Source organism: Siphateles boraxobius, unplaced genomic scaffold (genome assembly GCF_051911475.1).
Source record: "Siphateles boraxobius isolate OS27281-9 unplaced genomic scaffold, OSU_SipBor_1 56, whole genome shotgun sequence".
Classification (NCBI taxonomy): Eukaryota; Metazoa; Chordata; class Actinopteri; order Cypriniformes; family Leuciscidae; genus Siphateles; species Siphateles boraxobius.
This window is the reverse complement of record NW_027509182.1, coordinates 2,627,033-2,651,609: the sequence shown is the minus strand read 5'-3', so window position 1 is coordinate 2,651,609 and position 24,577 is coordinate 2,627,033. Positions and strand designations below refer to the sequence as shown.

Here is a 24,577-nt window from a genome sequence, read left to right as displayed (position 1 = left end):
TTCATAGTTCTGTACGTGTTATTATTGAAAAGAAGATCTTACAAAATCGACAAGTTTGAATTACGAATTGCCATCCAAGAGAGTGTTGATAAGCTATTGTCTCTGAGATTCCTACAGATAGAACAAAAAAAAAAACTCAATTACTTGAAAGTAAAGATTTATTTGAAAACATCACAGATTTGCTTAATAATTACATTTCAATTAATAAAAAAAAAGACTCACAGATATTGAAGTTTAGAATTGTTGAAGAAGGCCAATGTAGATACATATGTCAGGTGAGTATTGGTCACTGTTCTGTGGGAGACAGTAAATGCTCACATAAGTCCTGCTCTTCTATAAAGTGTCAATATTTTCTTAAAATATCAAATACTCACAAATTCCTGAGATTCGAGTAGAACTTCATATGGTCCTCGTTAATTGTAAATAGCCTTTTTTGATTTGAGATATAGCTGGAAAGCAAAAGGAAGGATTGATGACATTGATGAATATACCACAATAGTATCATGATTTATTGAAGATGATTCTCATCTTCGTCGATGGCATATGTTAAAAAACATAATTGTACCATAGTACTGTGGTTTATACACTATTGTTCAAAAGTTTGTTTTTATGTTGTTATGATTTTTAATGTTGTTCAAAGAAGTATTTTATGCTAGCCAGGGCTGCATTTATTTGATAAAAAAATACAGTAAAAATGGTAATATTGTGAAATAGTTTTACAATTTAAAAGTACTCTTTTTGATTTTAACATTTAACAATGTATGTTATACATTTTAACATAACTGAAAACAGTTTTGCTTCTTATTACTTGAGTGAAAACATTAAAAAATAATCTGAATTTGTAGATGTATAGAAAGTTCAATGAAATAAAGTAACAATGTCTTTATTGTCAATTTCGATCAATTTCAAGCATCCTTGCTGAATAAAAGTAGGCCTATTCATTTCCTTAAAAAAATCTTACTGACTAAACCTTTGGCTCTTTACTTTACCTTTACTTACTTCAAATAACTAGTATGCTATTACCATGGTACCTTGTTAAAAAAAATTTTTTGATTGTATTTTTGTTACTTTTTTAGCAGGCTAGTAAGTTTCAGTATTAGAATATATAACTGTAGTAACTAATTAATAAAGCCAATTGTTTTCAATGAAAATTGGACTTACAAAAAAGTAGCTACAGCATGGTATTTACATTGCCGTCTATTTTCAAGAAAATAATGATACTTTTTTGCTAACGTAATACGTTACAGTAATATTATATGAGGACATAATTTAACAAGGTAGCTACGCGTCTAACAAATAAATTCAAGCCAACTGTTTTCAGGGCGCACTGGAATGCAAAACGATGATTATAAAAGCAAAAATGAAAATATCAACAGGCAGTTCTGTTTTTTTCCAGAGACAGCTAAAATAGACGCACGGTAATTTGACATCAACCGTCACCATATGAACAAGTTAATAAAGGTGCGCGTGAAAAAGCCATGATTTCACTACAGCTCGCGCACATGCCTGGAGTGGGTCCAGTGAGCCGTTGTCGTGGAAACGGTGTGACATATTTGCGTAGGCGCCGATGCCTGCTCTGCGGACACGTTAGACTACTCCCCAAATAGCATATACACAACAATTAATAGAATAATGTACGCGTAAAACTGAATTTTATTTAAAAATAACAGCAGTTTATAAGCGTTTCCCTCACGGCAGGCCTAAAGGACATTTTTCTCCAAAGACCAAGACATTTGACGCTCTCTCAAGCCAGTCAGTGCTGCCTAATGCATATCAGATCATCACTGATTTAAATATCTGTGAAGCGGACGCTGTATCTTCACCGATATGTCGGTTTGTCGTTATGAAGCCGATTTATAGGCTAAATTTGAGTGCAAGCCGATTGTGTTTTCTATTTTTTTTTTTTTTTTTTTTTTGCTATGGTAGAGAAAGTCAGTTGAGATGAGTCAGCAGCCCCACTAAATTATTCTCTGAGTGATCATCTTTATATATATAGGCTATAAAAAAAAAACTTTAGATATGCTATTATGTCAACTTATTGCTTACAGGCTACCGTGTCCCCGACACCTTCCCTTCAACCACTCTCATCCTCTCTCACATCACACATGATGTTGCATGTCACCCTTATGGTCTTGTTTGATGTCAAGAGCTCGTAGCACGCCCTGAATTATTGTAGCAAACTCCACACATGCTCATAGCGGTGGCTGAAATGGTCAGGCTTTGGATGTCATGGAATAGTACTGCACTAAACTTTATTTTGTCCCTCGATGAATTGAGGAATCTACCCACACATCTCACGCGCACACGTTCACAAACACACGCGCATAACCCCCCCTTCACGCATCCGTGAAGCTGGAGGAGCAGGTATCCCAATTTATTTCTCACTAAAACACTGCACTTACATATCCGTAATGTTTTCCATATCAGACTCTGGCACCAAGACAGGGAAATCCTCGATCCCTGGTTCTTGATCGATACAGGAGATCCTTGAGGCATTGCAAAAGCACGACACAGGACAAGCCGAGCTGAGCCTCAGCAGCCCGAATAAGACCCCACACAACCCCCAGCGAGCCATTCCATGAACCCCTGTGCTCATAGCAGGTCTAGTGCGATGCATTCACTGTTGTGTAATGTCTTGTAGTATTTTCAGCAATTCCGAGATGAGACACCGCTGCTGTGGGATGCGCAAAGACGTTGTGCGCGACGCGAGACTGTCATGGATTGGCCTTTTCTGGTCTCCGCAGAAAGGTGATAACGCAACGGGGAAATGTTCGCGTGCCAATATGTTGCGCTATCCGGGCTTCGCTTCTTCCATACGCGGTGGTAAAACGTGTGGCCGCAGGCTGTGTGTTTCTACGGGCTGCGGTGGTGACGCTGACGTCTCACAACCAGCGCTGAGGAAGAAAACAAGCGAGACAGTGTGCGTGTGCGCGCGCGTGTGAAGAGGCAGCAGCGCGTACCTGCAAGCGCCTATTGATTACCGACCGCATCTCCCTCAGCCATCGCTGTAATTACATGTCGAGGGGGACGTTATAAAGATGCTCTCGGCGATGTCATATCGGCAATAATTGATCACCTGTGTTGTCAAGGGGCTATCTTTGGGAGATGCATATTGACAGGGACGAGGAGATTGGTATTGGCTGTCAAATACGTTTTTTATATCGAGACATTTGGGAAATTGTTTGATTGTTTTCATTTGTTCGTCTGTTTAACAGTTCAATATGAGCTGGCTGTGTTGCTTTTCCATCCTCTTTTCAGCAATCCTACCACAACTTCATGAATAGCCATTACCGGAGTGTGACGTGCCATTTGACGCACAAGATGGGCTGCATCTAGAATTAATTACTAAACAAAATTGCCAGGATGTTTTTTTTTTTTTTTTTTACTGATGCGAGTCTCACATTCCAATCGCAGTGTAGTCTATGGCAAGGAAACGAAATAATATTAATAATAAATAATAAATTATATTACTTTGTTTGGGGTGTTTTACCGAATTATCAGTGTATGTGAATTGAAGGGAACGGCACATGAATTCGGAAAATGCGCGTTCGAATCTCATATTTGACGTCCGTGTTCATCTTGTGAGAGAAGTTAGAGTCCATCTGCACTAGATTCCACGCGTTATATGAACATTTGAGTTAATTTCACCATGTGTACACTCGAGGGCCCTTGGTTTAAGAAATTAGGCTACTATAGCACAAGCAAAAAGATGTAGTGAAAGGTGGCGGACTGTTATATTTTTAACCAGGAGAGGGCGACAAATGCATTAGGCAACACGTTTCGTATCACGGTCAATGTCAGCTGCAATCACTATTTGATTTCCCCCTAAACACAAATGATTACACCAGTCATTAAAGCCACCCGTTGGTCTTACAAATATGCATCTGTACAAGATAAGATATGCCCTGTATTCTTATTGGTCTAACGTATATCAGTTTTACTGTGTTTTGTACCCTATTAATTTTTTGCAATACAGTGTTAACCAAACCAGTCTAAAACGAAAGACATGAGAGGGTGCACCTTGATCGACAGTACATTTTTTAGTATATAAAACAAATTAAAAATATTATATTCATGATATATGATACCAAGCTGTTAAACGCCAAAGACAACGACAGCGCTTCTCAGTTGCTATGACGATAGCCTGTTAAGGGGCGGGATAATATCGCAAGGCTGACAGACTCGTTACCCAATTAGATTGTTAGCCTTTATATTGACAGTCTTTTTGACCAATAGAGCTGCGCGTTTGAGTTCTGGCATAGCCAATCACGAAGCTAAAAAAATGCACGTAAACCTACATTGAAATCAAGGTAGAAGGCGCAGAAATTTCGGGCGAAAATTGGTGTGACGGAAGGGCTGCCTGCAGGTTTGTTAAATATTTTGAATGATATTACTACAAAGACACTTCCGTTGGAAATTGTGCTGTTATTTCCGGGAATAATAAATAACAGAAATGTCAAGCGTTAATTAGAACATTATATACGTCGCCGTGCTGTAAAATTAGCCTGCTAGCTTGCTAAGCAAGCCTTTCTCAAAATGGAGAGTTTCCTGCTGTTCAGTCGCAACAGTCAACAGACAATAATTCCCCTCATACTATCATACCAGAGCAGAGTCTAGCACGTAGAAACAAACTGTATATAAAAAGAGGAAAGTTAAATGGTCTTACCAAATCCCGTGTTGCAAGCCATTTTGTGCCCATAGATCGTTTATGCAAAAATAGGACGTTTGTTTAAAATGTTCAGACAGATGTTCTTGTTAAAGTCCGCAAAATTGACACGTATTTCTCTTGTGAAGTTCAGTAAATGCAGCTGTGTTGTCAATTAATGAAGGCTTGTACTGTTATGGTTACTGTAACTGGAAGGCTAGCAGGCTAAATGCTACTTGCGCACCATTTTGAAGCACTGGGCCTTGACACAGCCCTAAACTAGTCATCATAACCAGTATGAATGTTACTTAACGTCAGGTCCCAAAATGCACTTTGGGTTTAAATGGTCTTGTATTTGATACAATTAATTGAATTAGAATGTAACAATGTTTTTCTAATTTCTTTCTTTCGTGCATACCTTGTTTGTATTTCGAATTTGCTTTTAAAGTAACCGTATGCCTAACATATTTATATGTTATTAGACAATAAAAAAAGTACCATGGTATATTACCATTTTTGTAGACATACACCGTGGTAATTCCATGGTATTCTATAAATAACCTTGTGCATGAAAAAGGTTATATTCGGCACCATAGTAAATACTAATATACCGGTAGTCCCATGTTACAGGCACCAACTTGTTTGACTCCCTAAAATAAGATATTTTGGAGTGAACAGGATAAAACTGTAGGACAGGACTTGATTTTATTAATCTGGAGATGATTGGATTGTGAAAACTTGTCTCTGTATCAGTGGTTTTCAACCGGTTAGTCGCTGGTTTATTAACTGGAAATAATGGTGTTATATGCAAATAATGAAACTAACCATATTATCATGTGTAGTTAGAATGAAAGAATATGGCTTATCTTTTTCCATGCAGGACTCAGGAAAAAGCACTTCCTGTATTTTCTGTTGTTGTCAAAACCTTTAGTCCAGACAGTCAAACACCCAGTATTGTAGCATAAATTCATCGTTATTTTCCAGTTCAGTCTAAATCATGTTAATAGTTTTGCATATTGTTGGGCCTATGTAGTTCTTCTTCATATAATCAATACATTTAAATTCTTGATGTTAAGGACTTTTATGTTAAGGACCTACATTTTGTATGATTCTGATACAGTGTTGGATCGCCACATAAATCAGAACCACTGACGGGTGGATGGAGGTGTTGAGAAATAAAGCCTTGTTGACATTAGCTGAAAGTGGTTTTATATATGGGACAAGCTATTACCAAGGAAAGTGTGTTCATTAGGGATGCACCGATATGAAAATGATGGCCAATACCATGTCCCAAGCACTTAAAACCCTATACAAACAAATACAATACAGTAGCCTAGTTTGAACCAATGTATTCCTTAACTTTTAAAATTAATTTTACTCTCCTATGGCCAACTTTCTTTATTAACAAAAAAAGATATTGCCAGACAAATAAATAAGATAATGTCTAAATAATTCAAACAAGTCATTGGACAGCATTACTTGCATATAGAATCAAAATTCATGTGCCATGGATAAATAATGGAATGGCCTCTGCATGGACAATAATACAATTATTTTTAATTAAATCATATTGTTGATAAAAAATAATATGAGAAAAATATTTGCTTGTTATTATTAATTATTATTAGTTATATTAATAATTAATATTAAAAAGAAACATTTAAAAGTAATATTAACTACTGTTTCAAATAACAGCACTTAGCTGTATGCACTGAAGCTGAGCGAACGAACACCGGTAAACTGAAGTGCTTTGTTAGCGTGTTAATTAAATCAACGAAACGCATCCTATATGTGATTAATCAGATATTTATCCAACATGAACATAATATTAACATAATAAGTTGAACATAATATTACAACTTATATCTGCACAAAATAATGTGAACTTGGAACTAAGTTACGTGCTAGTCAGGATGTGTGACTCCTGTTGTGGATGCACTCTTCACCCATAACAACGCGATGAAATGCAGCATCTAAACCCAAAGAATTCACAACGTTTTATTACAGTAGTGTTGTTATTATAATGTTATGTAATATGACAGCCCCAATCATAGTTATTAATGTCGTGCATTGCTGTGAGCTTCATTCGCTAAAGCTAAAGATGATCACCGGTAAGCATTTTACTACCGCATTAACCAAACAAACGCATCTGATATGAGAAATTTTATATATATATATATATATATATATATATATATATATATATATATATATATATATATATATATATACACTAGAGCCCGACCGATATATCGGCGGGCCGATATTATCGGCCGATTTTAGGCATTTTCCTAACTATCGGTATCGGCATTTATAATGGCCGATAAATGAATATTTTAAAAAATGCGGGTACGGTGATTCATGTAAGGGTGGCGCTGCCAATAAAGCACCTAAAAGCTGTCACAAGAACTGGCAAAAATAATGATTATGAATACAACAAATATAGCAAGGAGACATTTTAATTGTTTATTAATAAACAAGTGTTTTCAGTCAGTGTCAGCCAAAGATGAAGTTGACGATGCTGACTCGCGATCTTCAGTGAGCGCGCGCCAGAGAGAAATGCACATTTCATACGATTACATGAGTCTGTCTGTCTTTAGTTTTGAATTGTTCTGTTTAAAAGTAGACATTTCAATATAGATATATTTCAATTCTCAGGTCTATACGCTGAGTTTCGGTTCATGGGACGAGCTCCAGTTCACCCGCAGGCGCCTCCGTGTCGAGATTATCTATCGTCTGCTAAATTTACTTCTTATAAATGAAATCCAGGCAAATGGCTGATGAAACATTGATTAAAATTAAGATACAATTAATACAAAACGAAATTCACTTTTAAACGAAAGGTTTTGTGCTTTCTGTTTGATGTCTATGTGAAAGTTTCAAAGCATTAGTGCCGGTTTCAGAGCGCTCACGTCCGTAGTGCTGAACTGTCGCGTCTGTAACATTGTTTTTTCCTCATAAATGCAAACACGAAAAATAAAATAAAATAAAATGAATATTTTATGTTGCCTGTGGAGACTGAGAGCCAACCCTTCTTCATCCGGTGGGTAGTAGCCTACTTGTGATTTGCGCAGTGTAATTCACAGAATTGATTTCTCTGCTACAAGCCTCTGTCACGTATTGTGTGAGCTTGTGAGTATTGCAAGCGCGCAGCTGAGAAGTCCTGATTATATTGTCTGCTATATTTAGGCCTTCTTCTTATTTATTAAGGCAATTGGTTGATGAAACATTGATTAAAATGCGTGGCGCGAGCGATCTCCGACAGTAAACTGATTCTGCTTTGTCTAGGGTAAACAGCTGTTGCGACGCGAGCAGTAACGGCCGCGTCCGGTGTAGACACAGTGTTAAAGCTCATTCTGCCTGATAACGCTACGTTACAACATCAAGCAATATTCCAAAAATGTATATAATTATAACACTTTATATAGGGCCATTTTGCATTAAGAGTAGCCTAGTTTCACATTTAGTACATTTTGCTTACTAATAGTATAAAAGTACTGTACATATGTAATTAAAAACGTTTTCATTATGATATTATTCATTTTACTTTAGTAAAAAGATCTGAGTTCTTCCTCCACTGGTAGAGATTAGAGGAATTAAGAGTAAAAATAGAAGATAATAAGGTTTTGTCAGTGACACTTTTTATATATTTATTGATACAAGTTATGACTAAATTAAAAGACAAAGTCATCGTTAGTGAAGATTATGCAACAGTATTTAGAATATAATATAATATAATATAACATGCAATGCAAACTAGTTTGGTTACAGCTCAGCTGTATAATTCTCATTCTATCATTCCCCCTGCCTCCATTACATATCTGTGTCACACAAGTGTTTGATTACCACATTTGAGTGATCATTGCAAAACGTGTTTATAAAATATATTTATTCTGTTTATAGCTACTGTGTAAAGTACCCATCAAAAGTTTGTACACACCAATAGGAAAGTGTCCAAACTTTTGACTGGTATACTGTACTATAATACACATAAATAATATTGCTACTGTATTATAATATACACATAAACAATATCGGCCGATATATCGGTATCGGGCTTTTTTACTCCCTAATATCGGTATCGGCATCGGCCCCCAAAAATCCATATCGGTCGGGCTCTAATATATACCGTAATTCCACAAATAAAAACCGGTAGTCAATTAAACGCTGGGCTTCTGATAGTGGCCGGGTCGGGGTCAACACAGACAAAAAAAACCCGGTCTTAAATTAAGGCCGGGGAAAATTTAGTGTTGATAGGTAATCTCCTAAGTGCCTTTCATATAGTGACATAACGTAACATACTCATTTTCCACTAGATATTTTCCTCTACATCTCATCAGCAATTTCGATTTTGGCACGCTCTGCAGCAGCTGACCACTGAGGAGCGGGTGTACAGTGATGTGACATCACTGCCAAATTCAAACTCTGCTTTCGCGCTATGGCTGGCGCTGAGCAAAAGACTGACTTTCAGCGCTGGTCATACCGTCCGTATATCACAACTATTCAGTGTTTTTAACCATATAGGGCTAATGTTTATTTTAGGTTTCAGACATTTAAGGCGAGACATGGCAGGCAAAAACATCGTTTTTTTTTCACTGCTCAATTTTGAGATTTTGGGAGATGTCTTCTTTCAGACTTGTGGTGAAAAAAAAGTCCGAAATACACATTTAGGTCTTTATTTTACTACACTTTGTCTGTTTGCGACGGTAGATTTCTCATAAATTCATCAAAAGTTGTCGTTATAAATTATCCCTCTGCTCTGCAATCGCGATCTGCACCTTGTCATCACACACACCGTTAGAAAGCTTCACTCTCGTGAACAATACAGCCGGATCCAAATATGGTCAGTTCCTTTTTATCAGCAACCAATCGCGAAAATGAAAGGGGGGATTTAACTCTAAATGCGCAATCTTATTGGCTGATGCTAAATCTTTAAAGCCCGTTTTCTCAAAGTGACTTTTCTATCGTACTCAAAGTCCGAAATCTCCACTTCAGTAGCACCTATATACACCAAACTTCACAGTCTTGTACCTAGTTATATTATGAAGACATTTACAGAGGGATTTGTAAATATATTATTCCTAGCCTGATTTATATAACATTTTATTCCGAAAAACATGGCGAAAATATTTTTTTAAGGCTATTGGCAGTATATTCTGATTTACAGGATAAAAAAAGTAGATATCCATAAATCCCTCTGTAATTTTTTCACCATCTAATATGTGAACACAATGAAAAAATTATTTTGAACCTGACTTTATTAAATACTCAGATTTCGTTTTTTAAAATATATGCAAATTAGCGCATATTTAATTAGATAATGCCTAATTTGCATATTTAAACATTAAATTACAGAAAACTTGTAATACATTTTTTTCTCATCTTAATGTAGTAATCAGCTGGGAAAGCTGTTATTTGTTACCCCCAGTTTTCTTTTGTCCTTTTTCATCTCCCCCAGAATTCCATGATATATATATTTACCTTGTGCATAACCCCTCCCCATACAGTGGGGATCGTTTGAAGGCTTTCACAGACGCGTATCAATATGCTGTGGCTGGATGGGTTACAAACGTAAAAGTGCGGCACCTGGCCATCAAGGATTTATATTTAATCATGGGAAATGTTGTTATTATATAAAAAATCAAATGTATGATTTTGGTGGTAGTTTGCTCTGACTAGGTAGCGAGTTGTTAGCTAGCTAAGTGGCTCAGCTGGTAGCTTGCCAGCTGTTAGCCACGGCTCAAGGCTAGCTGTCATTAATCTGGATTAGGCCTGTCGCGATAGTCAATAAATCAATTAATCGCACGATAAAAAAATGAGCTCGATAATTTACATTTGCATGCTTTGTTTTCCTCGTCTCTCTCTCTCTCTCTCTCTCTCTCTCTCTCTCTCTCTCTCTCTCTCTCTCTCTCTCTCTCTCTCTCTACCAACCAAAGAGACTGGATGACAACCCTGTTTAAGACATTACCGACATATTTTACGTGAATACTCTCCAAAACGGACATTTAAACATAATGCTGTGTGTATTCGTCCATTCAGACACGAAACAGTGCGCTGTATAGGAGTCTATGGCTGCACGCTTCGGTTCGGGTGTGTGCGCACAGAAAGATGAGACATGATACAATATTAGACATTCATACAATATGAGACACTTCTATCCTTTTCTTTTGGTATAGAATAAAATACCAGTTCGGGGTTCCTCTTTCGGCTGTTGTTGCAGCCAACTGCACAACATATTGCAGGCATTACTGAGACCGCCGGTCGTCAAGATGGCGGCTCAAAGCTACAGTGACGTCATGTGAACCGAACGAATTCACCTGTAGTGTCTCGCCTTAAATACATGTAATTTATAGCAAAACAATACATTTATAGATGCCGTCTCAACATAGTGATGTCTGTCAGCCATCGCAATAGATGATTGCATCGTCCATCGGCCAAATCCTATTATTTATCAAAAAGATGGAATTAGAAATAAAGGCCTGCCTCTAACAAAAGCCTGCTTTAAATAAAAGCCTGTTACCTTCTGCAGTTCAGGTAAATAAAGGCCCCGGTCTTTATTTGAGGAATTACGGTATATATGCAGCAGAGTTTCCGCTAGAAAAAAATGACCGGCAGAGGTTTCGTTTTACGGACATTTTGATGATATGCCGGTCAAATATCGCCTCTTAATTAGTCAAGTTGAGGAAAACTGGAGGCAGGCTATGTAACTTAAAAATTGACATAATGCAACATGTTTATTAGCCTAACTTTCAAATAGACAGAAAAAAACATGAACGTCCGATTCATTCAAAGATGAAATTGACTATCATCATCTCCGTGAACGCGCCTAGAGAGAAATGCATGTAATGGATTACATAATCAGAAAGTAGGCCTATCCTATTTCTTTTCGTTTTTAATTGTTTCGTTTAAAGACATTTCAAGCTTTCTATATAGATATATTTCTCATGTGTGAGGCTTACGCTGAGTTTCGGTTCATTTATGATGAGATGCGCTCCAGTTCACGTGCAATGCAAGGGACCGCGCCCGCGCCTCCATGTTATGATTATATTGTCTTTTTGCTTCCTATTTATTAAATCCAGGCAATTGGTTGATGAAAAAAATATTAAAATTAAGATACAATTTATACAAAACGAAATTCACTTTAAAGAAAGGCTTTCTACAAAACAAAACTTAATTAAGTGGCCAAATCATGTCTGACCATTTCTCCCCCCGATATATATGATTTGAATGCATTTTTAACATTGTTGTATTTAAGGACTGGTATTTGTATGTGTGTTATCTTTAAATTTGTTTTATGTGGTGGACAATATTGGAACGTGACATTGGATATATTTATTTTATTTGTACTATTTAGTTTATTTTACTATTTATTTTGTTTGGCTTTTAGATATTTCATGCATTTGCACTTATTTAATTTATATTCATTTAGAATCCCTGATTAAATGTTGCATGTTCTCTTGTTGCTGTTTTTTTTAAAAGACAAACCATCAATTTTTGGAAAAGAATTGATGGATTTATAGCGTTTAGAAAAAAAAATTATAACTTTGAATTTATCATCAACAATATTGTTGTTTGATTTAATAATAATTTTACAACATATTCAGACTGAGCAAAAAAAACATTTTAACAGGATAAATTGAATACCGGTATTCACAAAATGTGTGGGTCTAGGTAAAAAAATTAATTTTCCTGAAAACTATTGAAATGGATTTATATCGTTTTGGAAAATAGCTCCTCAGTGCTGATGTTATCGGATTTTCAGCCTATATTCTCAATTCATTCAGTTAACGGACGGTCTGAACTAAAGAGTTCAGACTGCAATCTCAGCAATGATTGTATTTAATTGTACAGTACAATCATAACATTTCAGACATTGTCTTAACTCCATAATGTCCTTAAACAACAATATTGCTGGGCATAAACTGAGAAAGTGTGCGTCCGGTGTGCGGACTCGAGTTGTCCTAGACGCGACGCTGCGCTTCTCGTCCGCTGTGCGCTTCCTCCTTAGGCTAACGTTACTGAGCTGAGGACAGCGACACAAGAGCTACACAGGTAGGCTACTGAGCCGCTGTCCTCAGTGCCGCAGAATAGCGCTGAAACTGAGATGAAGGGGAACCTTCTATTAGGCAATTTTTATCGGACAAATTGACCGGAGAGATTTAATTTTGTCGGACATTTAATTTTTTCCCCGGCCAATGTCCGGTAATTACCGGACAACGGAAACCCTGATATACAGGTCCTTCTCAAAAAATTTGCATATTGTGATAAAGTTCATTATTTTCCATAATGTAATGTAATGATAAAAATTAAACTTTCATATATTTTAGATTCATTGCACACCAACTAAAATATTTCAGGTCTTTTATTGTTTTAATACTGATGATTTTGGCATTCAGCTCATGAAAACCCAAAATTCCTATCTCAAAAAATTAGCATATCATGAAAACGGTCTCTAAACGAGCTATTAACCTAATCATCTGAATCAACTAATTAACTCTAAACACCTGCAAAAGATTCCTGAGGCTTTTAAAAACTCCCAGCCTGTTTCATTACTCAAAACCGCAATCATGGGTAAGACTGGCGACCTGACTGCTGTCCAGAAGGCCATCATTGACACCCTCAAGCAAGAGGGTAAGTCACAGAAAGAAATTTCTGAACAAATAGGCTGTTCCCAGAGTGCTGTATCAAGGCACCTCAGTGGGAAGTCTGTGGGAAGGAAAAAGTGTGGCAAAAAACGCTGCACAACGAGAAGAGGTGACCGGACTCTGAGGAAGATTGTGGAGAAGGACCGATTCCAGACCTTGGGGGACCTGCGGAAGCAGTGGACTGAGTCTGGAGTAGAAACATCCAGAGCCACCGTGCACAGGCGTGTGCAGGAAATGGGCTACAGGTGCCGCATTCCCCAGGTCAAGACACTTTTGAACCAGAAACAGCGGCAGAAGTGCCTGACCTGGGCTACAGAGAAGCAGCACTGGACTGTTGCTCAGTGGTCCAAAGTACTTTTTTCGGATGAAAGCAAATTTTGCATGTCATTCGGAAATCAAGGTGCCAGAGTCTGGAGGAAGACTGGGGAGAAGGAAATGCCAAAATGCCTGAAGTCCAGTGTCAAGTACCCACAGTCAGTGATGTTCTGGGGTGCCATGTCAGCTGCTGGTGTTGGTCCACTGTGTTTTATCAAGGGCAGGGTCAATGCAGCTAGCTATCAGGAGATTTTGGAGCACTTCATGCTTCCATTTGCTGAAAAGCTTTATGGAGATGAAGATTTCATTTTTCAGCACGACCTGGCACCTGCTCACAGTGCCAAAACCACTGGTAAATGGTCCCAGAGTCTGGAGGAAGAGAGTAGAGGCACAGAATCCATGTAGCTTGAAGTCCAGTGTAAAGTTTCCACAGTCAGTGATGGTTTGAGGTGCCATGTCATCTGCTGGTGTTGGTCCACTGTGTTTTCTGAGGTCCAAGGTCAACGCAGCTGTCTACCAGGAAGTTTTAGAGCACTTCATGCTTCCTGCTGCTGACCAACTTTATGGAGATGCAGATTTCATTTTCCAACAGGACTTGGCACCTGCTCACAGTGCCAAAGCTACCAGTACCTGGTTTAAGGACCATGGTATCCCTGTACTTAATTGGCCAGCAAACTCGCTTGACCTTAACCCAATAGAACAGTGGTTCTCAACTCCAGTCCTCGGGACCCACTGCTCTGCACATTTTGTATGTCTCTCTTATCTGACACGCTCAGTTCAGATCAAGGAGTCTCTCCTAACGAGCTGGTGATCTGAATCAGGTGTGTTAAATAAGGAGACATAAAAAATGTGCAGAGCAGTGGGTCCCGAGGACTGGAGTTGAGAACCACTGCTATAGAAAATCTATGGGGTATTGTGAAGAGGAAGATGCGATACACCAGACCCAACAATGCAGAAGAGCTGAAGGACACTATCAGAGCAACCTGGGCTCTCATAACACCTGAGCAGTGCCACAGACTGATCGACTCCATGCCACGCCGCATTGCTGCAGTAATTCAGACAAAAGGAGCTCCAACTAAGCATTGAGTGCTGTACAAGCTCATACTTTTCATGTTCATACTTTTCAGTTGGTCAACATTTCTAAAAATCCTTTTTTGTATTGGTCTTAAGTAATATTCAAATTTTCGGAGATACTGTATTTGGGATTTTCATTAGTTTTCAGTTTTAATCATCACAATTAAATGAAATAAACATTTGAAATATATCAGTCTGTGTGTAATGAATTAATATAATATCCAAATTTCACTTTTTGAATGGAATTACTGAAATAAATCAACTTTTTGATGATATTCTGATTATATGACCAGCACTTGTACACATATATACACACACACAAAATAGATGTAGCCTAATATTACAATTACACTTACAATTTCACAAAACAAAAGGCTATCAAATACAAAAAAACAAAAATTATAAGCAAAAGCAAAGATTAAAAACATAACATTAAAAATGAACACATCGGCTGATACCGATATGGTGGGCGATATATCGTGCATCCCGAGTATTCGTTAAATAAAGATATTTTTGATTTCATGTGACTTAAAAAAGGTATTTTCTGCATTGTTTTTAACACTCAACACACTGTCTCTTAGAGTGACCGGTCGAGGACAGCCTATTCCATTTTGACTGCTGGCTGAAGACAATGGAGACAAAAATTGATCAGCAGGAAGAAGAGACCACTTTCAGTAACATTGACACTAACGGTAATGTATAGTTTCTGAATAGAGTGCAACAGTGCCCACCCACTTTTTCTGTGGCTTTAGTTTAGGAAGTATTTTTCCCATAGGGATTTTTAAATCTCCATATGAGTTTTTTTTTTCATGGGGAGAAACACGGGCAACTAAAGCACAAAGAATTCACACAATTTTGTAGTGTGCTCATTATAATCTTATGTTTGGCAGATTGGCGCTACACATCTCGCACTTCATTGTATTTTCATCTACTTTATCAAGTGATTCCAGCACATTTTCTAAGAACCTGCACATTTTCTAAGCCATGACGATAAAAAAAAACAACACTGCTGGATTATTAATCATCAATGTTTTTGTACCGCCCAAAATGCTGCAATAACAAATCAGGAAAAAAAAGAAATATATTTTTTAAAGTCACGGTGATCATCGTTTTCATAATCGATTGTTCAAGTACTGTCTTCAAGTACTTGGGTGCTCTTGCACATCCCTATTAAAGAGTGAAAAGTCATGAACCAACTAGGGCTGCACGATTTGGGGAAAATGTCATATTGCGATTAGGAATGCACCGATATGAAAATTCTTGGCCAAAACCGAAAAAGAGGAAACCAAGGCCGAAAACCGAAACACAGAAAGAAATGATGCCAATTATAAGTACCATTGCATTTATGGCTATGACTGTGTACTAACTTTTCTAAAATCAAGGCATTGAAATTACATAAATTAATATTAAAGGTTCAAAGAATAAATCAATTACAAATTATGCAAATATTTATTTAGCACATTGCAACAATGCACCGTATAAAATAAAATTCAAACTAAAATGTTTAACTTGAGCACACTCATGTGTACATTAAATAATAATGTACAGGCCTACTGGCCTGCAGAAAGGTTTTAAAATTAAATGTTCTCTCATAAAACAAAGTGCATTTAGGTCAAGTGCATTTTAAAATTTTCTCTGTAGGAAACTTCCTTGCCTTTTCAAAAACGTCCACCACAGACGGAGTAGGCGTGCTCGGAGGCATTTTGCTTTTCTGTGCTGTTTTCCTCTCATATTCAGCGTAGCGATCGGAATGTTTGGATTTCAGGTGATAAAATAAACCCGACGTGGAGAAAGTCTTTGCAGATGCGCCCCCTCTTGAAATTTCGGCATTACATGTTTTGCAAATCACTGTCCGTGGGTCTTTCTCAGATACACTGAAATACGTCCACACCTCAGACATGTCGCTTCAGACAAGCACGTGCAGGTCGCGGTTTTTGTTTGCGTTATCACAACAATTCGGCAGTATTGTTTTGATGATAAAAGTCTTTCGGCCGAAAACCGAAAATGCACTTTTATTGTTCATTCAAGCGCGAAAGAGAACTGTATTCTGCCGTGTTGTCTTGTGCACACGCATGATACTGGCGTGCGTCTTTCTGTGAGTACGGATCCACTTTTGCGACACGACTGAAGCGTGGTGTTGCGACACCTCCCCTCATTTGTACGTTGATGGGCGTTTCTCAAGTTTACCGCTATGGGTGTGGTTTTTGTAGTAGGACGTCTAGAACAAATGGGACCCGCGAGAGATTTCCCGAGTCTCCATGTGCTCTACTTCTATTGGATAGACGTTGCGTTCAACTGATTCATTTACATAAAGATGGGCATCGGCCAGCTTTTTTGACACGCAGCATTTTTCCAATAGAGTGCCGAAGTTATGACGTCACTTTGTAGGATAACTCGGAAGTTAGCGGCGCATGGGTTCCCTCGATCGAAAAAGCTATGCATTTTCCCCATAGACTTTTGGAAAATCGCAAAAAATAAGATCTGTGTTCAACAAAGAGTTGTGGCCCTTACACGTTTTGTCTATCAAGATAATCTTTACAAGTTAATCCAAAATGTATACATTTTGAAGCCTATATAAAGTTTAAAAACCACAAGCAGACACAATAAATTTTAAAAAACCACAAGCAGGTTATAACTGGTGTGTTTTATGTCATAGATCAAAACGTGAAAATATTTAGAGGCTTTGTTAACCACAGACCTTATTTCAGGCGATTTAGAAAAAACCCATTCAAAAAACCCATAGACTTTAGGGCGAGGGAACCGGAAGTGCTAAAATGCTAACTCACTTCTGCGTTTTTGCCTACAAAGTTACGTCATAACTTCGCAACTCTATTGCAGCACCGCCTTCCCAGGAAGCTTTGCGGGCGTGTTAAAGTAGCTTGACGTCACCCATAGGAATAAAGTGGAGTGCGGCGCGACAGAAGTGTCGATATGATTAATCATGCAGCACTAAAACCAACCAACTAAAATCTGACAAACAGACAAAGGTACAACAAGATTGTGCTCCTAACTTTAATGGAGGAAAGAACTACTATACAATGAACCATTTTGAACGACAATGAAATTAAAAACGATGGCTTCAACATGCTGTGTCAGAGACGTACCTTATACATAATACATAATTGACACTCAGGCCCTGTTTTTACCTGTGATTAAATTTCGATCGTCCACAACGCATCTTAATACCAAGTTTAAATAGTCCCTCTTAAGCATAGATTCAGGAACTTCACAGGTGATTTTTATAAAATGTAGTTTGATCACGATCTTCTCAGTTGTTTAAAAGATTAAGGCAATTATCAAAGTTTGGTAAAATGTTATTTCATTTTCCAATAAAAGATGATACAATATTTACATGATTTGTCAGATATCTGCTAGCTACTCTGACCGCATTTTGTTTTCTCCTCTCTGAAAGCGATAGCGCATTGACCTCTGCTTCTTTTAAATATATAAAAAAATATATTATTATTGTTATTGAGAACGGATGTATTGTAAGGTAATAATTTATTTCTTACCCGGCAAGTGAAGTGATTGATGCCCATGAGTTTATGTTTATGTAAGTAATCCAACTGTCAGCCAGCCAAGTTTTTGACAGATGTGATAACGTGCGTGAGGGGTGAACTGTTTGATTTCTGGGTAATTATAAAATGAGCTGGAGTTGTTCTAAATACTTTTTGTATAGTTCATTATACTTATACAGAATGAAGTTCAGGGCTTGACATTAAGCTCATGTGCTTGTCCTTCAAACAAATAAATCTGTCATTCACTTGTCTGAGTTGCTTGCCTGGAAAAATAGGATTTTTTGTGGTGTAATTATAATTTATTCTGAAGCAATATTCTTATCCGTGTTATATCAGCTTTGACATATTTAAATCTGCATTTGTGATATTTACCCAGAGGGCTTTTTTTTTAACCTTTATAAAAGGCTCCCCCCCCCCCCCCCCCCCCCCTAATATTATAAGATTTAGCTATGCTTCATCTTTCATTTCCAATTCTTAAATTTGATGAATAAATTCACTTAGTAAAATGAATATTTTCGTTCAGTAGGCCTAATGAAGCATGAAGAGTGTTGCTGTGAGATACACAATGGTTCTGCTGTGATCTTTGTTTGGAAATATTTTCGCTGCTAAAATAGAACAAAACAGTTAATATTGCATCTAAAATGTAATTGACATTAATATAATTTACTTTATTAAACTGTTGTATGAAATCAGTCACATTTTTCAATCATGTTATTCAGGAAAACAACACTCTTGGTTGTGTTATTATCCACTATCAGTTGCCACTCAGACTAAATGTAATACAATTATTTTGTTTTTTTTTTGACGCTTTAATCAGGCTACTTGTAAGTAAGTAAAATTCTCTTTCACTTGCCCCAGAAAAGCATTAATTTCGAGCCCTGAAGTTTATTTTTGTGGCTTAAATAAATTGTTACTCAGAGACTGACATGTTTGGCTTTTCAAAAAATTAACGTAATAAATAAGTTGACTTTTGAAAATCAAGTAAATATATATATTTTTTGACCTTGAAAGGAATGGTTTTGATGCACTAAGGTGTTTTTATTGTCTCTTATAACAAAACAATTTATTTAAACCTATGAAAATGCAGATCCTTTTGGAAATAATAGTGAAAATCACTTTTTGAAACTGTTTTTCCATTACTACGCCTTAGCAGATTTTGACTTGTATACATGATAATACACACACACACAATGGGGATTGGGTATGTGTTGTTTGCATTGTTTAATGGGAGTGGGTGGGCACTAAAATGTTCTTTTGGTGCAATTTAAGTTGAAATTTTGGAGTGATGGCTTCAGCAAAAGCATTTTTCTGGAGCTCACAATAGGTCTAATAGTCTTTAAAGATTTATAAGATATCATTAAAAATCATTTCGCCTATGGAGAAAATTAATGGAATTTTTACCTTGAGATCCTGACTGTTACACTCTATTGGCCCAAAAACCTTTCAGCTCAAAGTGTATGCATGTTAAAAGCATTTTCTCTGGATGTCTCCTCTGGACGACTTTAAACTGCTTTCTATAGGTCATCAAATTTTGTGAGAACCTCATCCACTAGTGTCTGATTATGTTTTGAATTCCATGGTGGCACTCTCTCAGAACGAGCAGTTTGATAAACAGGAATGTCTTAATTGTGGTTGAGGCTGAAGTGCCAGATTTGTTCCCTCAGGCAAGCGCCCCGCTGAGGACATGGATGAGGAACAGGCATTCAAACGCTCCCGCAACGCAGATGAAATGGTGGAACTCAGGGTGCTTCTACAGAGCAAAGTGAGTAAAGCCATACACATGCACTTTTCTTCTCCATTTCTTCAGTATAATGACATTTTAAAAGTGTCATTTTTTGTTTTCAGAATGCAGGGGCTGTGATTGGAAAGGGAGGCAAGAACATTAAAGCTTTACGCACAGATGTGAGTATTAAGACCATTCTGCTTGCTGATCATGAGCTATTAAACAATGTTCTCTAATGGTGAAGTATTAACAAGACTTCTGACAACATCCTTTGACCAACAGTTGTTTTCATGAGCATTTCAGCTTTATCAGTCAAAAACACGAATCAGTCGGATTTGAAATCCCAGAAATCAAAACTCATGACACCAATCCGTCCAATAAAGTCCCATTAAAATCCTCCAAAGATTTGAATGCATTTGATCCTGAGGGCAGATCTTCCGTTTTGTAGCTATAGGTTGGCTCATTTGGACAGACAAGCTCTCTGAAATGGGGCTATTTTGTGAGTCTTTGACACTGTGTATAAAAGTGGAAGTACTTCTCAACTTTATTTTGTTGAAGGCATTCTCTTTCACTCTCCCCCACTTCCAAAACCCAATTACAGATGTCTTGACTCTTGAGCTGACCCATAGTCCTGTATGAACCACTGTTGCTCAGCGGTTCTACATTTAAAAGTGTCTTTAGATCTGTCCAGCTCTTTTTCTTGTGCATTCTTTGCCAAGTCTCTTCAAAAGAAAAAAGAAACAAAAATTGGACAGTAAATTAATGAGTAAAGCTTTGTATTCAATTAAAAATGTATTCCTTCTCCCCCTCTTCCCTCTCCTTTACTTTTTTTTGTTTTTGGCCACCTTCCTCCGTTGCCCATGTACTGGATCGACTTGCCCCTCCTGCGTTGCCCACCTTGATGTTGGCCCAACCTCCGCCCCTGATCGCCCGCCCGCCCACCTGACACCCCGGTTGGCCCCGCCCATAAACGTGCCCCTCCTTAAACGGGCACCTTACTTGACATCATGTGATTGAATGCCCCTGCCCAATGCCAACCTCCACGACCAATGCAGTACAATGCCAGTGTATCAGTCCCAGACAGCAGTGGCCCAGAGCGGTATGTCCCACCAGTTATTGCCTCACTGCCTGATTAGAAAGAGAACACATGTCTTTGATAACCTGCCTTCTGTTTCATTTTAACATTTTCACACATATAGTACCCCCCCCCCCCCCCTTTTAAAAAAAACATGTATTGTTCCATTTGACTTTTTTTTTTTTTCTTAATTTGTATTTTTTGTATATATTTAAATGTCTTTTCTCCTCCCCCAACACCCCCATTAAGTCTTTGAATATAATTTGCGAACTTTCTTTGTTGCACAGAATTGTATGTAATCAATCACTTTTCCTGCCTCAGATAGAGAGACTGCACTCATATTAGTCTCTGCTGAATGTTTAGATTAGGGGTGGGTGGTATGACCATAATGTTATTTTGGTGCACATTTTACAAAAAAAAAAAAATTTTTTTTTTTTTTAAATGACCATGATGTAATTCCACTTTTCAGATAATTGAGTGAATTAAATGCGCTTCAAGCTAAAGGTACTTTATATATTTCTCTTTGTATTTGGAACATAATGTATACAAACCGAAATGCCAGATTATTCAACAAAAAATTAAGTCTGACAGGAAAAACAGCTTTAACATTTGTAAAATTAAAGACTCAAAACAATAAAACTATAAATATAAAATTTGTTTGGATAGTCTGCGTTCAGATTTGTAAAATAGGCACACCTGTGAACACGCGTCAATTGAAGTCAATATTCGAGAAGTTGCATCGTTCCTCAATAACCAAAACCAACTAAATGTTGCATTTGCCTAAGGGTGGGAATCTTTTGGAATCTCCCCAATTCGATTATAATAAATTCTTGGGGTCATGATTCGATGATAAATTGCTTCTTGATTTTGAATAAAATTGATTCATTATATGCATAGATTTGATTTTAGATTTCATTCTAAACTTGTTTTTGTATTTAATTTAATTTTATTGTCCTTGCAGCCCCCCTAAGAACCTGTGCCCCCAATTGATATTAAATACAGCTTTTGTAATTAAACTTTATTTATTTAACTTTATTAATATTTTTCAATTGTTTTACTTCATCAATCAATTTATATTATCTAAATATTTTATATTGAACTATATTATTCATAAATTACATTTCCTAACTTTTTTTTTTTAGGATATTGGTAACTATTTATATCGTTTACATTTGCTCCCCTGATACAGTTTTGCTATGTCTGTTTATTATATTGCGTTTTTAAGGGACTTGTTTTTTAGTTTTTTTTATATCTGGCAACACTGGAGCTTTATTTAAGAGAGGGAAGAGTTCAGAAGACAGTAAGAGTAGAGCAGCAGTTTGCAAACTGAACAGTAGCTACTGTTAGTTATTTAAATTATATACCCCTTGTAACCACATTATTATTTTACTCAAGCCCGGTTAAAACTGAGACTCAGCCTTAAATATGTCTCTCATGGCATGAGCGTCGTCGAAATGGAGTGGTGCAGGTATGACGTCACTTTGTAGGCCAACCGACAGTTAGCATCACACTGGTTCCCTCAACAAAAAACCCATTAGGATTTTCCATAGGCTTTTGGGTTATCGTGAAAAACAAGGTCTGTGATCAACAAAAGTTTATGATACTTACAAGTTTTGTCCATCAAGATTATTTTCACAGATGAACACAACTTTTGTGAATTTTGAAGCCTAAATGCAGCTGCCCGAAACAAAAAGATAAAAGTACACTATAAACTAACTACACCACGGTTCCACGACTTTAATGTCACCAGCACTAAGCTTCCGACAGCTCTTTCAGTTTTTATCTAAAAACATTTCCCCTGAAAGTTTGAATTAGAATAGTTTGAGCACACTGAGCATAATGAGGCTGTAAAAGCAGACTGAGGTTACCTGTTTGGCATGATGACGTTTAATACCCCCGGCAGCCTCTTTTGTCCCATTTAGCCACCTGTTAGCAACTCCCTTTTTCAAGACACATAACAGCTTAAAAAAACCGCGAGTGTGGTTATACTGATGTATTTTGTCGTAGAATAAAACGTGGAAGTGTCTTGAGCTTGTTCACCACAGACCTTGTTTCAGCCATTTAACCAAAATCCCATTCAAAAAGCCCATTGACTTCAGGACGATGGTACTGGAAGTGCTAAAATGCTAACATGTTTCTGCATTTTGGCCTACAAAGTGATGTCATACCTGTACACCTCTGTGAATATCAGCTGGTTCCGATCAGTGGCCAATCTTTTGGAGTTATATAAATATAATACGCACTGTTGTATTCTCAATATTTGGTGATTTAGCCTCCGATACAGGATATGTTAATTTGCTTTTACAAGCAGCTATTGTTCATTACCATAGCAACCGCTTGCACGTCCATGTTGAACGCAGTTCTCGTGTGTAAAAAGTACAAAAAAGCTTGTGCCGGATTGCTGGTGATTATACCTTATTTAAGGCTTTTTTTTATATTTGTTAAAATACGGATATGGACCTTTTGTTGTCAACTAAGCTTCATTTGTCCCCTGTTGCAAGCCTGTGTGCACTCTAAACTGTCCTATGCTGCACCGTTCTTTGTTCCGTCAACATCACATTATTAACAGACGTTTAGAATATCAATTTATGAAATTCATTCAAATTATTGGAAGATTGAATCGCGATGAATCGACCACCTCTACATTTGTCCCACTCTGTATTTTATTGTAATGCACTGAAACTTCGACAATCAAAAATATTCGGTTGAAACGGCCCAATTTCTTTTTTTGTCCGTTTTGGAGCGTCGAAATGATTGACTGAAACAGTGACATTTAATTAGCACTTCTTAGATGCAACTAAATTTTTCTAGCAGCTTCACTTCACTACAGCTGGTATAATGTATCACCTGAGAACATGACATGCTGAATAATATAAAGAATTGCCAATTACCAAAATTTAACTACAGCAACTTTATTTTCAGTTTCAGTTCTCAGCTAAATGAAAACTTTAAACTCCCCTGTAGTCAATCATTTTATTCCTTTATATATCTTTTTCTACAGCGTCGGCCACATAATGGTGTGCTTATGATTGGTCTTTTGCTTGACTGTTATCATTATCAAACAGCTATTAATGTGTTGCTAATGTTACACAAACCATGTAACCATGTTACACAAGCTAATGTTACACAATCATGTTCGCCATCTCAGTCTGCCTTCTAAACATCAGTGTCCTTAGAAACGCTTTGAACAACTTAGAATGTCAGTGTAGAAAGGCATATTGTTCATCGTAATATACATCTTATACATATTCCACCCTCTATATTGCTAAATGTACCCTATTTTTCATATCAACAGAAAAGTATACCGGGATAACCTGGCTTCTCTTGTGACTCCCCTGCTTCATCTAATAGTTAATGATATGCTAAAGCCCGCCCCCCTCGTGACGGGATTGGTTGTAGTTTGTGACGTAAGGAACACCGGGGATTTCAAACCGCGTTTTGGAGACTGCCTTTGGTAAACTTCACAAAGAAAATACTCAGCAATACTTATGAACTTGCACATGGTTCGGCTTAAAGCATATTAAAAACACCACACAGACATATAAACAACATTAAAAACTTTAAAGCCCGAACAACCCCTCC

General features: G+C 37.3%; 2 protein-coding genes across 7 annotated transcripts in view; one reads left to right on the top strand and one right to left on the bottom strand.

Moving 5' to 3' along the window:
* The window catches only part of ntrk2b (neurotrophic tyrosine kinase, receptor, type 2b), a 35,570-nt gene extending 31,359 nt beyond the window's left edge, over positions 1-4,211 (bottom strand). Inside the window, exons 1-4 of the mRNA XM_077206378.1 lie at positions 2,403-4,211; positions 375-449; positions 223-294; positions 43-111 (exon numbers count right to left, since the gene is read on the bottom strand). Coding sequence (XP_077062493.1) covers positions 43-111; positions 223-294; positions 375-449; positions 2,403-2,617 — 431 coding nt within the window. The 5' untranslated portion in view covers positions 2,618-4,211. The remainder of the gene's footprint in view (positions 1-42; positions 112-222; positions 295-374; positions 450-2,402) is intronic.
* Positions 4,212-4,284: 73 nt separating this feature from the next.
* The window catches only part of hnrpkl (heterogeneous nuclear ribonucleoprotein K, like), a 39,006-nt gene continuing 18,713 nt past the window's right edge, over positions 4,285-24,577 (top strand). For all 6 annotated transcript variants that reach the window (XM_077206384.1, XM_077206383.1, XM_077206380.1 and 3 more), the window contains exons 1-5: positions 4,285-4,366; positions 15,261-15,371; positions 19,862-19,959; positions 20,043-20,099; positions 20,976-21,019. In XM_077206384.1, coding sequence (XP_077062499.1) covers positions 15,311-15,371; positions 19,862-19,959; positions 20,043-20,099; positions 20,976-21,019 — 260 coding nt within the window. In that variant the 5' untranslated portion in view covers positions 4,285-4,366; positions 15,261-15,310. The remainder of the gene's footprint in view (positions 4,367-15,260; positions 15,372-19,861; positions 19,960-20,042; positions 20,100-20,975; positions 21,020-24,577) is intronic.